Source organism: Dama dama, chromosome 6, assembly GCF_033118175.1.
Source record: "Dama dama isolate Ldn47 chromosome 6, ASM3311817v1, whole genome shotgun sequence".
Classification (NCBI taxonomy): Eukaryota; Metazoa; Chordata; class Mammalia; order Artiodactyla; family Cervidae; genus Dama; species Dama dama.
The window spans coordinates 18,864,781-18,884,571 of record NC_083686.1 but is presented as its reverse complement, the minus strand read 5'-3'; the positions used below and the strand labels follow the sequence as shown (position 1 = coordinate 18,884,571).

The 19,791-nt window shown below is 36.6% G+C and overlaps 1 protein-coding gene and 1 non-coding gene across 3 annotated transcripts in view; both read left to right on the top strand.

Moving 5' to 3' along the window:
* The window catches only part of COPS4 (COP9 signalosome subunit 4), a 39,008-nt gene that overhangs the window by 17,323 nt on the left and 1,894 nt on the right, over positions 1 to 19,791 (top strand). The window contains exons 5-9 of one of the 2 annotated variants that reach the window (XM_061145651.1): positions 1,539 to 1,692; positions 1,852 to 2,002; positions 8,985 to 9,155; positions 13,287 to 13,402; positions 15,052 to 15,136. In XM_061145651.1, coding sequence (XP_061001634.1) covers positions 1,539 to 1,692; positions 1,852 to 2,002; positions 8,985 to 9,155; positions 13,287 to 13,402; positions 15,052 to 15,136 — 677 coding nt within the window. The remainder of the gene's footprint in view (positions 1 to 1,538; positions 1,693 to 1,851; positions 2,003 to 8,984; positions 9,156 to 13,286; positions 13,403 to 15,051; positions 15,137 to 19,791) is intronic. The other variant, XM_061145652.1, reaches the window with a different exon arrangement.
* On the top strand, positions 5,471 to 5,605 carry LOC133058912 (small nucleolar RNA SNORA70). Its single transcript, XR_009693424.1, has one exon. It is a non-coding gene; the product is annotated as a small nucleolar RNA SNORA70 (small nucleolar RNA).

Sequence of the window (19,791 nt, the reverse complement as noted above, 5' to 3'; positions counted from 1 at the left end):
GGTTGCCATTCCCTTCTCCAGGGGATCTTCCTGACCCATGGATCGAACTTAGGTCTCCTGCATTGTAGGCAGATTCTTTACCATCTGAACCTCCATGGAAGCCTCTGAAAAGGCTGAGGGCTTTCTTAATTGCTTTGGTCTTATTCTGTCTGGAGCAATGTCTTGTTAGTACAGAGCAAATTATTTATTTTCATTGATAGTTGACATAAATATAGATACTGTTCTTTGAAGTGGTGGTTATTAATGTTTTGAGAGTACTGTAACATTATCTGTGAGGATACCAAGAACTGAAAATTCTGTGGTTTTCTAAACAAGTTAAAGTGATTTGGATAAATTATTGAGAGCATGTTTCCCCAAAAAAGGATTCATTCTGATTATGAAAGTAATAGATATAATAGATATACTTGGCATAAAAAATGAAAATGCAGAAAAATACAGTGCTGTTTATAGCAATTTATGTAAATATGAGTTGTGAATGGAGATAATAGAAACTATGAATAATACATGACTTATGGAAAATTTTGAATTGATATAAAATTTTTTGAAGAATTAGTTTCAAAGTTAGGGTCAAGTCAGTTGTAAACTCTATTCTTGCCACATGGTAACACCAGTTTTGCTGGTGAGTAGAATTAACTTTTCTGTGAGGGTGAATCTTGAATTATGTGAGTTTTAAATTATATAAGGTCTTCAGTTATGCATTCCTTGCATATAAATGTGACCTTTGGGATAAGAAGAAAAAGAAAAACTACCTGTATTATCACTCCAAGAAATAATTATGATTCCTCTCTTGATGTATGTATATAGAAATACATTTTGATAGTGTTTTTATGTCCTTTTTAAAAATCCTTTTTTTTATTTAGTGAAAACTTATGACTTTTATCAGAAATAATTATTATAATAATGACACTGTATATAATTATTTTATATATATATAACTGTGTAGTATCTGTCATCTTTATGTAACACAACCTAATTAATTACCATAAATACCACTATGGGTGATTTCCATTTTTTCCTATTATGGATATTTATGAATAACTTTACAAATGAATATTCTGTACATGTATATGTGTGCACATGCATGATTTTTGGGGGGGATTTACTTTTTAGAGGTAGAATATATTAGGTAAAGTGTATATGCATTTTAAAGGATTCAAAGAATGGTTGGAGAGCATACTGCCAAATTGTTGTCCAGGATGGAGGTACATGCCCATAGTTCTTTTGGTGGTACATGATATGTCCTTGAACTGGGCTTTAAAAAAATTTTTTTTTAAAAGATCTTTGATTTGTGAGATTATCTGAGGATTAGAAGAAGCTAAAATAGCCATGAATAATGACAAAAATAATGAAAACTCAGTAAAATTTACTTTGGAAATGTTTTTTAGCTTTTCTGTGTTTTTCCAATGCAGTAAAAAGTTTGAGTCCCTTATAGTAACAGAATATATGTGTATATATCAGGAAAAAATAACTTATTTTCTACCACCCGTAAAAATTTTCTTGGTGAAATAGTCATTCTGTGTCTTCCTGTTATTGCCTAGACAGTACAATGTTGATTATAAACTGGAGACCTATCTGAAGATTGCTCGGCTATATCTGGAGGACGATGATCCAGTCCAGGCAGAGGCTTACATAAATCGGGCATCGTTGCTCCAGAATGAATCAACCAATGAACAGTTACAGATACATTATAAGGTAACAGATAAACTGATTTGGAATTAATTTGTATTGGAGAATCCCACAATATTAAGTTGCTCCAGAATATCTGATAAATGCTGTTGTTATACATTAGAAATTCTCTTTTCTTTTGCTTTTTAAATTTTCCCCCTGATTGAAACATTTTCCCTCTTATAGGTATGCTATGCACGTGTTCTTGATTATAGAAGAAAATTCATTGAAGCTGCACAGAGGTACAATGAACTCTCTTACAAGACAATAGTGCATGAAAGCGAAAGACTAGAGGCCTTAAAACATGCTCTGCACTGTACCATCTTAGCATCAGCAGGTAAAGACATCATTTGTGCTTTAATGAACAGAAAGCTATCTTTGCTTAATAACTTTAGGTTCGTTGCTATCCACTGTAGAAGGGATAGGCTACCCACTCCAATATTCTTGGGCTTCCCTGGTGGCTTAGCTGGTAAAGAATCCGCCTGCAATGCGGGAGACCTGGGTTCGATCCCTGGGTTGGGAAGATCCCCTGGAGAAGGGAAAGGCTACCCACTCCAGTATTCTGGCCTGGAGAATTCCGTGGACTATATGGTCCATGGGGTCGCAAAGAGTTGGACACGACGGAGTGACTTTCACTGCTATTTGAGGATTTGGTGAGAAACTGTTCTTCAAGAGGATGTCTTATTAATATAATTATGGTAAATTTAATTAAAACATTTAAGCAGTAAGAGTAGGTTGCTAACTTAAGACGTTTTAAAAATATGTGTTTACCAGCCTGTTACCCACAGATATTAGGAATTGTTAAGAGATAATCTGGAGGTTAGTTCTGCTAAAATATCACTGAAGAAAATGGATATTAAATTGAGAATTACACAAAGGGAAATGAAAATTAAAATCTAGAAATGGATGATATAATTAATGTACTGCTTTGGGGATTTTAAAAAAATTTTTATTTTCAAGCCTCAGTTTTAGACCTGGCACTTATCTTTTCCTCCAATAAATATAAGTAGTAAACTATCCTTTGTCCTTTTTACTAAACTACAGCATGTAAATCATTCAACTTATAAAGCAGGAAAGGGCATTGAGAGGAAATGCTGATAATTCTAAGCCATGGCATTTCTAAATCATTTTATAATGTTTGTTTTTGAACTGTGTTTAGTTGAGAGCCTAATGACATATTCAGACTACACGTTTCATTCTCTATGCAGCAGTGGTCTTATTTATTTTATTTTTGTTACTGAAAAGAGTACATAAAATGGTACCACTTCCAACTCTGAAGAACAATTACTGATTTCTTCTATCTCTTTCAGTATATAAGTGTGTATCCTCCTTTTTATACACAAATTATAACATGATATTCAAACTTTTGCAAGGTGCTTTTTTTATGTGGCTGTCCATCACAGTAGTCTTTCTACAACTCATAAAACTCATTCTTTTTTATTTTCTATCCTTTGGCTTTATCATAATTAGCCAATTACAATGCTGTAGTGGTTATACGAATATGTATAGGTTAAATTCTTGAATCTAAGGGTACATACATTTAAAATTTTGATAGAAATTAAAGTTGCCTTTTAACGTTACCCTCTAAACAAAAAATAACTGTGTGTACCTAATTGTTGTTGTGTTGTTCAGTTGCTTAGTTGTGTCTGACTCTTTGTGACCCCATGCATTGTAGCAAGCCATACTTCCCTGTCCTTCACTATCTCTTGGAGTTTGCTCAAGTTCATGTCCATTGGATTAGTGATACTGTCTAACCATCTCATCCTCTGCTGCCATGTTCTCCTTTTGCCTTCAGTCTTTCCCAGCATCAAGGTCTTTTCCAATGTACCTGGTTACTCACACACATATTTCCAAATTTTTTTATCCTTACTAACCTGGTAAAAGAAAGGTAATATTTCGTTCTAGTTTTAATTTGCATTTCACTTACTATGAATGCTTTTGAGCATCTCTTCATGTGTTTAAAAAAAATCATTATTGAAAAACCCTTTTTTTTGGGAGTAAATTAGTCTGTTTATGTTCATTAGCCATTTTTATCTTTTTCTTATAAAAACTGTTCACATATATAAGAAATTAACAAGTTTTTCTCCCAGTTTATTATCTCTTTTTTGGCTTTATTTATGAATTTTTGCCATTCAGAAACTTTAGATTTTTATATAGTTAAATATTTTAATCTTTTATAGCTTCGGGGTTTTGTTGACTTGCTTAAAAGGTCTTTCCTATTCTGAAATTACATAGTTTAGATTCCTTCATGTTTTCTTCTGGTATAAGTTCTTGAATCCTCTGATCTTTCAGTTCAGTTCAGTTGCTCAGTCATGTCTGACTCTTTGTGAACCCATGAACTGTAGCATGCCAGGCCTCCCTGTCCATCACCAGCTCCTGGAGTTTACCCCAACTCATGTCCATTGAGTCGGTGATGCCATCCAACCATCTCATCCTCTTTCATCCCCTTCTCCTCTTGCCCTCAATCTTACCCAGCATCAGGGTCTTTTCAAATGAGTTAGCTGTTTGCATCAGGTGGCCAAAGTATTGGAGTTTCAGCTTCAGCATCAGTCCTTCTAGTGAACACCCAGGACTGATCTCCTTTAGGAAGGACTGGTTGGATCTCCTTGCAGTCCAAGGGACTCTCAAGAGTCTTCTCCAACACCACAGTTGAAAAGCATCAATTCTTTGCCGCTTAGCCTTCTTTATGGGTCCAGCTCTCATCTCCATACATGACCACTGGAAAAACCATAGCCTTGACTAGATGGACCTTTGTTGACAAAGTAATGTCTCTGCTTTTTAATATGCTATCTAGGTTGGTCATAACTTTTCTTCCAAGGAATAAGCTTCTTTTAATTTCATGGCTGCAATCACCATCTGCAGTGATTTAGACTGTGAAAAATTGAGAACCCTAGAGAGCTTTTGTTTATGTAGAGTATATCTGCTGTTTAGTGTATTAGAAATTGAAGTGAGTAATTTAAAAATATTTATTAATTCATTTAAAGGTAACAATAATAGATCTGTTGCATATAAACATAAGTGACTTTTTTGGACATACCACATGGCTTAGTTCCTGACCAGGAATTGAACTCACATCCTCTTTGGTGGAAATGTGGAGTCCTAACACTGGGACCATCAAAGAAGTCCATGCTTGTTTTTCTAAATGGCTAGTTATTTGACTTGGCATTCTTTATTGAATTATGCATCCTTTTTCTCCCTATTGATTTGAAGCACATTATAATAGATTTCTGGACATAGTATTCTGTTCCGTTAATTAGCCTGTGTATTTATGAATGTACTAATACTATGCTCTTCAAATTAATATAGCTTTATCTTTGTAGTGTCTTATTATTAGCAGATCTTCTTACTCTTCATTACTCTTTTCTAAATTTTCCTGGCTTTTTGTTATATTTGCTTTCTCTCTCTGTCTCGCTCACACACACGTCTTGAGGTATCATTTTAAAGTTATTTGAAGGCCATCTTGACACTCCTTCATATGTCGTGATGTGTCTCCTAAGAATAGAAACATTTTTTTCTTTGTAACTGCAATACCATTATCGTCCCTAAAAAAGTTAACAGTGATTCCACTGTAGAATTTAGCAGCTGGTCCATATTATCACTGCCTCAGTTAGCTCAAGGATGTCTTTTATACCTGCCTTTTTCATCTTAAATAAGGAGCAACATTATGTGTGGTATTTGGTGATTATGACTCTTTAGATTCTTTTAGTCTAGAAGAGTTTCCTCATTCTCCCTGCCCCCAACTTTATTGTGGTATAGTTCACATACCACATTGTATGTAGTTTCCTCACTTTAAAAAAATATACTTTTGCAGCCAATTAAGCCGACTGGGCTCTTTTCCCCGTGGGGGCCCAGTGTGCACTGGCTGCGAACAGCAGCCTCCTCGGTAGTGTATGCAGCCTGCTGCCTGTGCAGGTTGCCCTGAGCAACCTTGGATACAGCTCTTTCCAGTGGACTTCCAAGACTGGCATGCTGTCCCCAATCTAGGCTCCATACAGGTATGCGTGGCGCCTTTGGAAAGCCCTGGGGTGCAATTGCCAGGGTCCACATTGGCCAAGTTATTATAATGTCCATCCGCACTGAGCTGCAGAACAAGGAGCATGTGACTGAGGCCCTCTCTGGGGCCAAGTTCAAGTTCCCTGGCCGCCAGAGGATCTACATCTCCAAGAACTGGCATTTACCAAGTTTAGTGCAGATGAACTTTAAAACATGGTGGCAGAAAAGCAGCTCATCCCGGGTGGTGAGGGGTCACATACTACATATACAACCCTACTGGTTGGCACTCTGGAAAAATGAGGGGCCCTGCCCTTAGGAGAGCCTTGGCGCTGTCCCCTCCTTCCTCTTGCCCACGGATGAATCTTACTTTTCTGTCCAAATATATATATATATAGAGAGAGAGAGAGAGACTTTGAAGTTATTATATAGAATGTCCTTCATCCTAGATTTTTTTTATCTACATGTTATATAATTTACTTAGTTACACAGTCGTGTCTGACTCTTTGCAACCCCATGGACTGTAGCCCTCAAGGTTCCTCTGTCCGTGGAATTTTCTAGGCAAGAGTATTGGAGTGAGTTGCCATTTCCTCCTCCAGGGGATCTTCCCCACCCAGGGACTGAACCTGTATCCCTTGTGTCTCCTGCATTGGCAGGTGGATTCTTTACACTGTGCCACCTGGGAAGCCCTTTTTGATATATATATATATATATATATATATATATATATAGTTAATTTATTCCTTAATCCCGTAGATTCCTTATAAAATAGCAGTTATAGCCAGAGGTTATATTAATTCAGGTTAAATTTTTTTCTAGCAAGAATACCTTATAATGATACTATGTAGTTGCTGTTGAATCACGTCAGAGAGCACATACTGCTACCTTGTCCCACCGTTAGTGAAGCTGAATTTGTTCATTTAATTAAGGTAGAAACTCCATTGTAAAGGTACATTGGCCTCTTTGTCTTTTGTAAGCAATTCATGGGGTGCTGCTTTAACACCACAAAAATTCTGTTTTCCAAATTCCTTTCCATAATTTAATATCTGTTAATAATCCTTGCTAGATCACTCATTGCATGTAATATAAAATGAAAATGAAAAATGGTGAATTATTCATTCTTTGCTCCTTTTTTTTTTTCAAATATCACTGTGAACTTTTTCTCTGCTTATTCTTCTGCATGTAGAAGCACACAAAACTGTACATACAGAAACATGTATGTACAGAAAACATGTACACACAGAAAACTGTACATATCAAAAGTATACACTTCAGTGAGTTGTCACAGATGAACGCCATCATGTAGTCAGTGTGCAGAAAAAGAAACAAAATATTACCAGCACCCTGAGAGCCTCTGTCCTGCTTTCTCCTAATCACTAGCCCTAACCCCCAACCTCTAATAGCGGTCATTAATATATATTGGTTTTGCCTGCTTCTTATATTTATATGAGTGAAATCATGTAGTACATATACTCTTTTTTTTTTTTTCCATATACTCTTGTCTTTCTTCTTTTGCTCAACTTTATGAAATTTATCCACATTGTTACACATATTTTGTTCATTTTGGTTGTTATGTGGTATCCCATTCTGTGAATATACCACGTTGTTTATCCTATTGCCTTGTCATTGGCTATTAGTAATAGTACTGCTCTGAATATTCTTGCATATTTGACTCAACTTTTAAAATTTATTTGTGTGTTACAATAAAATATAGTTGTGATTCTTTTTGATTCTCAAGTTGTCCCAGATATGACCAAATTATGTCTTTTTGACATGGCCCCCTGTTAGTCTTTGAGTACTTGCCTGATATGTAGTATAAAAAGATGCCTTAGGCTCCTTTTGTATTTTCCCTGCCCCAGATGTGAAATCAGCTATTTTTTAAGAATTTCTAGTTCCTCTTAATGAGGTTAGCAAGATCAGGATACTAGGTATGCTCGCTGATGCTGGGTGTCATTGTCATTGGGCTCTTTCAGTATATAGAGCTAAAAATAAATTTAAAAAGAAAAAGTCTGTTCATAGTTTTATTTCCATTAGTTTACTTTTTAATGTCATCAGTTATCATGTGATTTTTCACCACTTAAAGGTACTTGAAGGTGTAAATTGAGACTATGAAAATCAAGTTTTCCATCTGAGAAATGTTTGTTCATCTTTCATCAATTTTTTATCATTACCAAAAGTATGCATGTTTGTTATAGAAATATAAATAAGCAAGAAGAAGAAAATAGCAATTAGCTATAATTTGAGCCATTTGTAACATTTTGGCATATGATTGGTTCTCCATATCCACGGGTTCTGCGTCTGCAAATTCAACCAACCGTGGGTTAAAAATATTTGGGGAAAAAATTTTTAGGAAGTTCCAAAAGCAAAACTTGAATTTGCTGGTGCCAGCCAGAACTATTTACATAGCATTTACATTGTATTAGGTATTACACATAATCTGGAGATGATCTAAAATATAAGGGAGGATATATGAAGGTGGTGCAAATAGAACATCATTTTACTTAAGTGACTTTTGCATCGGCAGGTGTTGGCATTTATGAGGGAGTCTTGGAACCAGTCCCTGTTGGCTACTGAGAGAATGATTGTGTATCATAGTCTTCACAAATGAATATACAGCTGGTCCTTATTATTCACAGATTCCATGTAGGTGAATCTACCTGCTTGCTAAAATTTGTCACCCCCTCCCAAATCCATGCTTCAGGTGCTTTTATAGTCATATGCAGACGTGTGCAGAGCAGCAAAAAATCTGAGCCCCTCTACTTATATTGTTTCCAGCAGGTGTCAAACAAGGTGGTATTCTACATTGTTTCAGCTCTCCTACTATAAACAAATGTCTTTTTTTTTTTTTGTGGTCTATGTGATACTCTTCACATTTTCATGCATTTGTTGATGGTTTTGCTGTTTTTAAATGGTCCGTAAGCATAGTGCCATAGTATTATCTTGTGTACTCAAGTATCTTGTGGGAAGTCTGTGATGTGTCTTATGGAGAATATACATGTGTTAAGTTAGATAAGTTCTTTCAGGCATGAGTTATAGTGTAAGCCATAAGTTAAGGTGCCTTTAAACAAACACACAAGACAAGATTACATGTTGACCAGCTGACAAAAATGCTGCGACCAGAGGCTCATAAGAACCTAATCCTGTGTCAACCCTAGGAGCAGCAGTTGAGTATTCACTAATTCACTGTTGGCAGCGACTTTATAGGACTTAGCTGCTACAAATAATGAGGATCAACTGTATATTTTAGTAGGCAAAAATGCAGTCCTAAGAAAGATTGTCTTTCATTGAAAAGAGAGTGAGAATATTTGATGCTCATTTGTTTCCCTTAGGACAGCAGCGTTCTCGGATGCTAGCTACTCTTTTTAAGGATGAAAGGTGCCAGCAGCTTGCTGCTTACGGAATCCTAGAGAAAATGTACCTAGATAGGATCATCAGAGGAAATCAACTTCAAGAATTTGCTGCCATGCTGATGCCTCACCAGAAAGCAACTACAGCTGATGGTAATGACTGCTTCTTATAAGTATATGGTATTTTAGGTCACACTAGTGGAACATATGTTAAATTTGAAGAGTCTTGATATCTTTTTATAATATTTTTATCTAACGCTTGATAAAAAATGAATATTGACTGAAGATGAACATCATACTTGGACATGAGTTTGAAATATAAGGGTAGACCTATTGGAAAGCATTTTTTGGAATATTTTTTGGAAACTGAAAAGGCAGAAGAATTATAGGCTAGGCTTATAGCACTCGATTTTTTTTAAAACTCAAACCATTTGGTAAGTACCTTAATGAATTTTAAACATCAGTTTGTAACAGAGCATAATTACCCAGTTCTATTTTAGATAGAGCAAAATTTGGCACAGTAGCTTGCACAAGCTCATTAAGGGGTAAGTGTTTCCAATAAGAATAGAACTTGGTGTTGTGTTTCCTACTATTTGCTTAAGTCAGACTGTCTTTGCTGGGAAAGAATTTTTAATAGATGCTTGTTCATAACATCAATAATTTTTATATGTTTATCTATAGAGATTTTAAGGTAACTTATAACAATAGCACACATGACTAAAAATATAGATGTAGACCACTAGAAATACGGAAAAGGTCAAGACAGATATGCAGATCTGTCAAACACATTGCCTTGGATTCACTGTCATCCCATATTGAAGAGAATCTAGTTGTATGGAATTATTTATGTAAGATTTGGCAAAAAGGTGTATATACCTCACCAGTCACTACCCTAGTTCCCAGATTTACTAAAGCAATTATATTGACCTATTGAATTTCTTTTATTTAATTGTACATTAAGAAGCAAATAAATTAATTATTGTCTTTCTTTCTAAAGGAGATAATTTATTCTATAGGATATTCTTTATGCAGATAGTAAGAAAAATTCCATTTCAGTCTTAGGATTAGTTGTGATTCTCCCAACTCCTTGATTTAATTAGTTAAATCTCCTTGATTTAATTTAAGTAATGTGAGTTGATAAACTGATTGATTTTCTTAATTTGATAGGCTGCTAGAAAGTTTAAAAAGTTAAACTTGTAGCCCACCTGTAATGGGTGTGTTTTGACCATTGCTATTCTTCTTTTTCTTTTTTAATTTTAAGTTTCTTGTCTTCTGTGTATTCTGAGCAACTTTAATAAATTCTTTTGCAGGAAGTTATCTGATAAAAGCTAAATAAATAAGAAAAATTTTCCAGAACTGATGTAGTTAAACTTCAGATTTGACTTTGTGCTTTCTGGCCAAAGAGAGAAAAAATTAAATCAGATTACTCTTCTAAAATGAGGGATTCTAACTAGGATCTCTGAGAATGCAAATGATTTTCAAATTTCTCACAGGAGACTATGTATATAGGACAGGTATTTTGTCTTCTTCTTCCATTTTGGCCTTTATTACTTTATTTATTTTTCTTGACCATCTTTGTTTATTGTCATTACAGCCCCTAGGCTAGCAATCTTGAGGCATAGTGTTGTTGTTATTACTACAATTCAGTGGTTTTAGTATATTCCCAGGGCTTTACAGTGTTACTGCTAAGCTATTTTCTGCTCTGTAGATTTGCCTATTCTGATCATTTCATATAAATGGAATCATACAATATGTGATCTGTTGTGACTGGCTTCTTTCACTTAGCTTGATGTTTTCAAGGTTCATCTGTGTTGTAGTGTATATCGTACTTCATTCACTTTTGTTGCCAAATAACATTGTGTTACCTCATTTTATTTCATCAGTTGATGGACATTTAGGTTCTGCTGTGAACATTCATGTGAAAGTTTTTGTACGGACATAGGTTTTTAATTTTTTTAATTTTTAATTTTCTTGGATGTATATCTAGGAGTGGAATTACTGGGTCATATGGTAGCTAATGTCTGTACAAACGGAGAAGGCAATGGCACCCCACTCCAGTACTCTTGCCTGGGAAATCTCATGGACGGAGGAGCCTGGTGGGCTGCAGTCCATGGGGTCGCTATGAGTCAGACACGACTGAGCAACTGTACTTTCCCTTTTCACTTTCATGCACTGGAGAAGGAAATGGCAACCCACTCCAGTGTTCTTGCCTGGAGAATCCCAGGGACGGGGGAGCCTGGTGGGCTGCCGTCTGTGGGGTCGCACAGAGTCGGACACGACAGAAGAGACTTAGCAGCAGCAGCAGCAGCAGCAGCAGTCTGTACAAAAACTTTTACATGAATGTTCACAGCAGCGTTATTGATAGCAAAATGACCTAAATGCCCATCAACTGATAAAGAGGCGTGCTGCAGTCCATGGGGTCTAAAGAGCTGGACGTGACTGGGCAACTGAACAGCAGCAACAGCAACGGCAACATGCACTGTGTTTATTAGTCTTTTGCAGAGCTGCAGACTGTTTTCCAACATGACTGCCCCAGCTCACATTCCTGTGTGTGAGGGTTCCGTTTTCTCCATATTTTCTCCCACAGTTGTTATTATCTGTCTTATTGATTGTCTTCATACCCACTAGGATGACTAGTGTGTGGTATCTTGTTATGGTTTTGACTTGGATTTCCCTGAGGGCTTAATGATGTTGAACACCTTTTCGTATGCTTATTGGCCACTTTTAAATTGGGTTATTTGGTTTTTTGTTATTAAATTGCGTGAATTCTTATGTATTCTAGATGTTATCATTGCCAGATAAATATCTTCTCCCATTGTGTGTGTTGTTTCTTCACTGTTGATGATATCTTCTGAAACCCAGAAGTTATTAATTTTTATGAAATCCAATTTGTGTTTTTTCTTTTGTTGCTTGTGCTTTAAGTGTTGTATCTAAAAGGCTGTTGCCTAATCCAGGGTCATAAAAAGTTGCTCTGTTTTCTTCTGTAAGTTTATAATTTCAGCTCTTACATTTAGGTCTTTGATTAATGTTGAGTTAATTTTTGTATGTGGTGTGAAGTAGGAGTCCAACTTTACTTTGCCTGTGAGTATTCAGTTGTCCTAGCACCATTTGTTGGACTCTTATTTCCCCACTGAATTACCTTGGCAATTTTGTTGACAATCAGTTGACTGTAAATGTGACTTTATTTCTGGACTCTCAATTCTATTCCGTTATTCTGTATGTTTGTCCTCACACCAGAATTCCCCAGTCTTGATTGCTGTGTCTCAGCAATCTGATTTTTGAAATCAGAAAATTTGAGCCTTCCAGCTTTGTTCTTTTTCAAAATTGTTTTGGCTCCCCTGGGTCCTTTGAATTTCCGTGTGAATTTTAAGATGAGCTTGTCAATTTCTGTGAAGAAGCCAGCTGGGATTTTGTTAAGGACCACACTGAGCCTGTAGATCAATTTGGGGAGTTAACAATATTAAATCTTCCATATTTTCCTATTTATTTAGGTCTTTATATTGGAAAGTGGCCAAGAGAGTAGATCTTAAAAGTTCTCATCACAAGAAAAAAATTGTAACTGTGAGGTGATGACGCTAGTTAATTAAACTGGTGATGATCGTTTCATAGTATATACATATATCAACTCAGTGCGTTATACACCTTAAATGAATACAGTGTTACATGTTAATTATATCTCAATAAAAGGGAAGAAAAGAATTGGGTGAGCCCAACAGTCTAACACTTTCAGGATGGGGCCTTAGGTCCAGAACTCTGTCAGGCCCGGTTTCATCTTTCTTAGGGGAGGATCCTATGCCTCATATCTCACGAAGGGATTTTGCCTTCCAAACATTTCTCACATTTGCCTCAGTACAGCGCGTGCGCAGTGCCCAGAGGAACAGAGACATTCCCATTGCTCTGTACGTTTTGACTTATCAAGCTTACAGAACAGATTGCATGATTGTTTTGCTGCTGCTTGCTGATGAAATTTGTGCTTATAGCAAGAGAAGAGAAAGTAATGAAACTGCTGACTAGTCTAAGGAAGCAAAACCCCAAATTCAGAGGACTAAATCTGTTCAGCTAATAAGTAACTACTTGCCAATCATCTTCTAAATTTTATTTTTGTTTAACTATGTTATAAAAAATGTATCAATTAGGGCATTTTGGTTGCTTTTAAAATTTTGGTAAGAATAAAGACAGTGATTATGAATTATTACATGCCTGGAAATTTTTTTTAAAAAAAGATGCGTCTATTAAGAGTGTAAGCCTAGTTTCAAAGTTATAACTTTCTTATTTATGTTTAAGGTTCTAGCATCTTGGACAGAGCTGTTATTGAACACAATTTATTGTCTGCAAGCAAATTATATAATAATATTACCTTTGAAGAACTTGGAGCCCTTTTAGAGATTCCTGCAGCTAAGGTATTTTCTTATTTGCAATACATAAAAAGGAAGTTAAGAGACTAAATCATTGATATAAAGAGAAAATAAAATACATACAGTTGGACCTCAATATCTGTGGATGAAAAACTTGTGGCTATGGAGGGGGCCAGCTGTATTCATTGTACTACTCCATTTTATGTAAGGGTCTGGAGCCTCCATAGATTTTGGTATCCAGGGCCCTCATGGAACCAACCCCCCATGGGCTGATATTGAGTGATGACTGTAATTGGTAAATATTGGCAGCTGTGACAAAAACATACATAAAAAGCCTCAGATAAATGGAAATAAATTATTTGAGTGTTAAAATAGTGCTATAATGGAATTAATTGTCTATGGTTTTGTATTTTTTTAAAGTTGTAATTTATGGTAAAGTAACCTAGAATGAAAATCTTAAAGGGGTTCCAGGTTATGATTCCCATTTTGTAAGAATATCTTTGTTTCATATCTGTTCAGATCCTCTTCATAGTGGTTTCTGATTTTTAACATTTGCCTCAATTCTTTTTCCTGCCCTCTAATGACTATGGTAATATGCTAAGCTATTCTATTGTAACTTCTGTGGTTGATTTAACTTAAGAAGTTGCCTGTGTTATTAGGGAGTTGATTTCATTCTTAGTCATGATAAAGTTTGGCTGGCTGTGTATAAATTCTGGAAAAGTTCCAGTATTATTTAGAGGGCATTTCAGGTGTCATCTACAAAACATTCTTTTGATTTTAAATAACATAAAAGCAAGCAATCAACCTTACTTTTACTAACTTGTAGACCTTGAAGTCATGTAATTATGGTCACATCCCCTTTTATCTGTTAGAAAATACTAAATTAAAATTTCACTAACACAATGCCTTTACATGTATGCATTTATTATACAGTAAAGGCAGTGGAACAATTTTGGAACCAGGGCTTTAGTTACCATTAATAGATGGCTTTCTTCTTCAACTTTGAGGTATGATTCCTTGCCGAGACTAAGGGAAGTGAATATATTTTTAGCAGTAATTGCTAGTCACAGTCTGTTCAGGAATGAATTAGGGTTGATTATGAACATGATCAGAGTTACCATAATGACTGTCACAGCCCAGTTTCCTTAACAGACAGTAAACATGAAGTATGTCTTTAGGAATTAAGAGGGCCTTCTGCTCCCCTTTAATTGTCTTTTAAATCCTTTCATTTCTCTCTTAAATTTGAACACTCTTCCTCCTTTCAGTTTTTCCTTCAAAAAAATTACTGTCTTAAATAGTCTTGGGATGATAAACAATGTGAAAACTGAAATGAAATAGAATAAGAAAAGCTACGGATTTTTTTTGAGGTGTGGATCCCAGAGAGAAGAATAATTGTGAGTTTGATTTTGAGCAGAGAGAAAAATTGCTAAGAGGGCTAGGTGCTTGTTCAAAATCTTACAAGAGAAACAGATCCCAGTTAACGTAAAATAATGAATTGTATGCGGAAAGAATTGGGGGATTAAATAGTCAGATTTCCAAGATTTGCTCTTGTAATGAACGGCAGATGAACACATACGCAAGGCTTAGTGATGGTCAGCTAACCCAAGAGCTTTCAATTCTGTTGATGAGCATATGTGAATAACTTGCTATGATAATTAAAATGTCTAAGAGTTTTTTTTTTTTTTTTTATACAGGCAGAAAAGATAGCATCACAAATGATCACAGAAGGACGTATGAATGGATTTATTGATCAGATTGATGGAATAGTTCATTTTGAAAGTAAGAAGTTTTGCTTGGTTATAGCATAATGAAATGACAGTGTTGTGTATTTGTGATTAAAACATGCTGAGCAATTGCCGAGCATCTTCCTTTGACCCGGAGTCTTACTACTGGAATGAACTTATTTCCCAAAGAAATTGTTGTTGTTCAGCCACTCAGTTGGGTCTGACTCCTTGCGACCCCATGGACTGCAGCACGCCAGGCTTCCCATCCTTTACCATCAGCAGGAGCTTGCTCAGACTCATGTCCATTGGGTCGGTGATGCCATCCAACCATCTCATCCTCTGTCATCCCCTTCTCCTCCTGCCTTCAGTCTTTCCCAGCATCAGGGCCTTTTCCAGTGAGTCTGTTCTTTGCATCAGGTGGCCAAAGTATTGGAGCTTTCCTTTAGGATTGACTAGTTCGATCTTGCAGTCCAAATGCAAGGAGAAAAAATTGAAACTGGGATTGTTATATTCATTCATGTACTCACCAAACATTTATTGACTACATACCATGTGACGGGTGTGTAGAAAAGACAGTTGCATTTCCTACAACAGCTCACTAAACTGATGGAGGCAGACAGAAAAGTAGATCTAGTGACTTTCTCATTTATCTTAATACCTCCTCAGCCCCTCTTCCCGCCTCATTTGTGCCCTGGACCTTACTGTACCAGAACCATTCTGCTTGGATAGTGTAACTTGAAATATCCCACTCTGGGCATGGCCTTTCCCCAGCCTTTCTAGTGGTCTTTCTCAGGTACGTCTGCTTTACCTCTTCCTTGACCGCACTGGAGCCTTTCATCTGTGACTTTGACTTTCTTCCTGTCATCCTAGCCCTTTAAGATTCTTTTAATTTATTATTTTAAAAAGTTACGTATATTTGGCTGTGCCAGGTCTCAGTGTGGTACGTGGGATCTGGGATCTTCAATCTTCATTGTGGCATGCAGGATCTTTTTATTATTTTTTTTAAGTTGCAGCATATGAACTCTTTAGTTGTGGCCTGTGGGAACTAGTTCCCTGACCAGGGATTGAACCCGGGTCCCCTGCATTGGGAGTACAGAGTCTTACCCACGGGACCTCCAGGGAAGTCTCCCTTTTTAAAGTTTTGCCATTCTTCCTATCCAGCTTCCTATCCAGTTCATGGTTCATCATTTCAGTTACTCTTTCACAGAGGCCCAGACCACTTGCCTGCTAACTCTATGTTCTTGCTGGCCAGCAGGTCTTCATCTTGAATGACCCCATCCTTCGGCTTTTCCAGGCCTGTCCTTGAGGAGCTAAACTAGGGTTGCTGGAGGAGAGTCAGAGTCCCAGATTGGTTGATACCACTTCAAATCCAGGTTCCTGGGTTCTCAACACTGCCTGGGACTCTTCATGCATTTCTCTAGTCCACTCTTTTTCCCTACTCTGCAGGGACTGTTTCAGATTTCAGTTTCCTAAATCTCTGACTTTTGTCCTCCTTCATTCAGGAGAAAACGGCATTTCTGGTTCACAGGGAGAAGGAAAAAAAGCTATTCATATGAAATTATCTTAACTTCTTTATCAGATTTATAAACTCCTAAATGTTAAATATAGATTGAATTCTGTCTTTTTCTTCTTTCGTGTTATACTGGAGATGGTTTCCATCTCTCTTTCTAGTTCTTCCACTTGGGATCCCTTCTCTGAACTCTACCACTCCCTACCCCCAAAAGAAATCTTCTTAAAGAACTTGAGCTTAGCAATTATTTTGTCCATTTTCATCCTCTTTTCCCCCCCTCTGTTGGCTTCTTTCTATCGATATTTAAACATACTGGGGTCTCTTCTGTTTTAGTAAAAATCCTTTTATCTTTCAGGCTTCATCTTGGCTTTACATCATATCAAATAGGGTTGACCGCTTACTCCTTTTTGATTGCCTCCCACCCTCTTGACTCCTGTCCTTCTCCTTCTTCACCCTGTTCTACTTCTCCTCCTTTTTCTCCAGGTATTCTTCCCAGCCATCTCTGTAGACTATTAAATGTAGACATTTAAATATTGGGGCTGCTTAGGACTTACTCCTCAGCCTTTTTCTCCTCGCTCTGCTGAGTTAACCTAGTAACCTAGTACCCTCTCATGTACTCCTATTGATCCATCTCTATGCAGACAATACTTAGATTTCTAGCGTAAATCTCTCTTCTGAGGCCTAGACTTAGAGGTTCTAATTGACAAGTAGGTGTTTCCCACCTGACTGCTTCGTGGGCGTCTCAGAAGAAACATACCCAAAACCACATTCACCATTTCCCCTCCATGCCTGCCTCTCTGAACAACCAACCAGCTATCCAGAACTGGAGTGTTCATTTTCTCCAGCACCCTTATCCTTGACCCCTTCTTTACTTTGCTGCCCAGAATCCTTTCAACTTTCTGTCTTATGTGTACCCACATACTTTTCTTCATTTGTTACTGTCACCAGTCTATTCTAAGCTCCCATACCCCCTTCTGGGCTTAAGAAATAGCCTCTTAACTTTTTCTCAAGTCTGCAATTGCTCCTTTCTAGTCCCATTGCCCTCCTATAGCCAGAGTGATCATGATCTTTGAAAAATGCAAACAGGCAGAAAAAAGAAAGAAAAACCAAATGATTCAATGTTACTCTCTTCCATTACATGCTAACTGAATGTAATTCCCCATTGAATTCCCAATTGAATGGCTTCCCCATTGCTTGTAGAGTAAAATTCTGCAGTCTCTTAGAGATCCACAAGGTCCTTAATGAATTTCTCGTTCCAGTCCAGCCCACAGGCTTTTTGTTTTCTCCAGCATTGTGAGTTCCTCCCCACATCAGACATTCCAAAATAGCCATCCTTTCACAGCCAGCCTCCCCACTCATCTTCTGTTTGTCCCCGTGTCTTAGTTTCAACAGCGTTAATCAATAATGATTTTCCTGACTCCTCAGTTTAGGAGTAGCTCTAAGTTATATGTTCCTGTCACCCTGAATTTCTTGCTAGCATTAATCATAATTATTTCCATTTCTGTAGCTCTTTGTCTAAATGCCTGTTTCTGTTACCAGCATTCAGCTTCCTAGTGATCAATATTAAGTGTTTCTTGTTCTCCATGGTATGTCCAACATCTTTTCCAGTGCTCTGCCTATTGTAAGTGGGAAATAATTATTGAATTAACAAATACAGTATATGATGAATAGTATAGCAGAGGGGTCACCAAGTAAAAGAGCAATTTATTTATTTATTTATTTTTTAAAAGAACAATTTAAATTAATGTTTGCTAACTTGATAGAATAGGGAATATTTTCCTTTCTAATTTCCTTAGATTAAAAAAATTGCAATGGTAAATCTGCTCTTATTAAGAAGTAAATTTACACCAATGACTAAAGGAAGAGTCCGTAATATCTTTTCAGTTTCTCTTGCATTCCTCTAACCCTACCTGTCTGGCACAGCTAGTATCAGTCTGAAATCTTGTCTGTCTTTCTACATGCTTGTAGAGACAAGTACAAAAAGGTAGATAGGGATTTTAAAAATGGCGTCATACTTTAATGTACATAGTATTCTGCAAAGTGGCTTTTTTTTTTTTTTAAGTTAATGTGCTGTGAACATATTTTCAAGTCACTAGATATGAAATCTAATTTATTTGTTTTAATAGTTGTGTAGTTATTTCATGGAGTTCAACTATTCACCTGCTGATAGACATTCAGTTGGTTTCCTTGTGCAGATCTTTAAATCCTGGGACACTTAGTTCTCTAGAACGAAGTCTCAGAAGTTGCATACTTTGATGCTTCAGAGGATATATGTATTTTGATTAATAGCTACTACCAGTTTGTTTTCCAGAGAGCTGTAGCCATTTACACTTCCACCAACATGGGAGAATGAATTTTTAACAACTAGATATTCTTTTTCTTTTTATCTTTTGCCAGTTGTTGGGGGGAAATACTACATTATTGTCTTACTGTGCATTTCCTTGGCACTGATGAAGTTTAAATCTTTCCATGTATTGGTCATTAGCATTTTCTTGTCTGTGAATTGATGTTATTTTTTCTTACACATTTCCATCCTTTCTCCTCCATACCTTTCCTATTTCAATGTTACAGATACTTTTGTCATTCTATCAGTTGTGTTTCTATTAGGCAATGTGTACCATAAACCCTAACCCCAGACACATTTAAAAGCTTTTTTTGCAGCCAAATATGTCCATTTTTAATTTTATGACTTTTGTGTTTTCTGTATTAATTAAGAAAGTCTCCTTCACTTTGGGGTTAAATTAATATTTAAATTTTATTTAATATTTTCTTTATTGTTTTATATTTACAAATTCAATCTGTAGTTCATTTTTGCATATAATTTTCAGTCGTGGTCTAGCTGTTTTTTTTTTTAAAGATAGATTGCCAATTATGTGTATATCATTTATGAAATAAAACATCCTTTCTGATCTTTGGAGTGTATTAGGTTTTAAATGGTGCTAGTTTTAAAGAAGCCAACTGCCAATGCAGGAAATGTGAGAGACGTGGATTTGGTCCCTGGGTCGGGAAGATCCCGTGAAGTAGGGCACGGCAACCCACTCCAGTATCATTGCCTGGAGAATCCCTTGGGCAGAGGAGCCTGGTGGGCTGCAGTCCACAGGGTTGCAAAGAGTCAGACACAACTGAAGTGACTCAGCACGCACACAGGTTTCACAAATTAATTTGGATCTCTTTTTGTACTCTTTTCAGTTCCATGGATC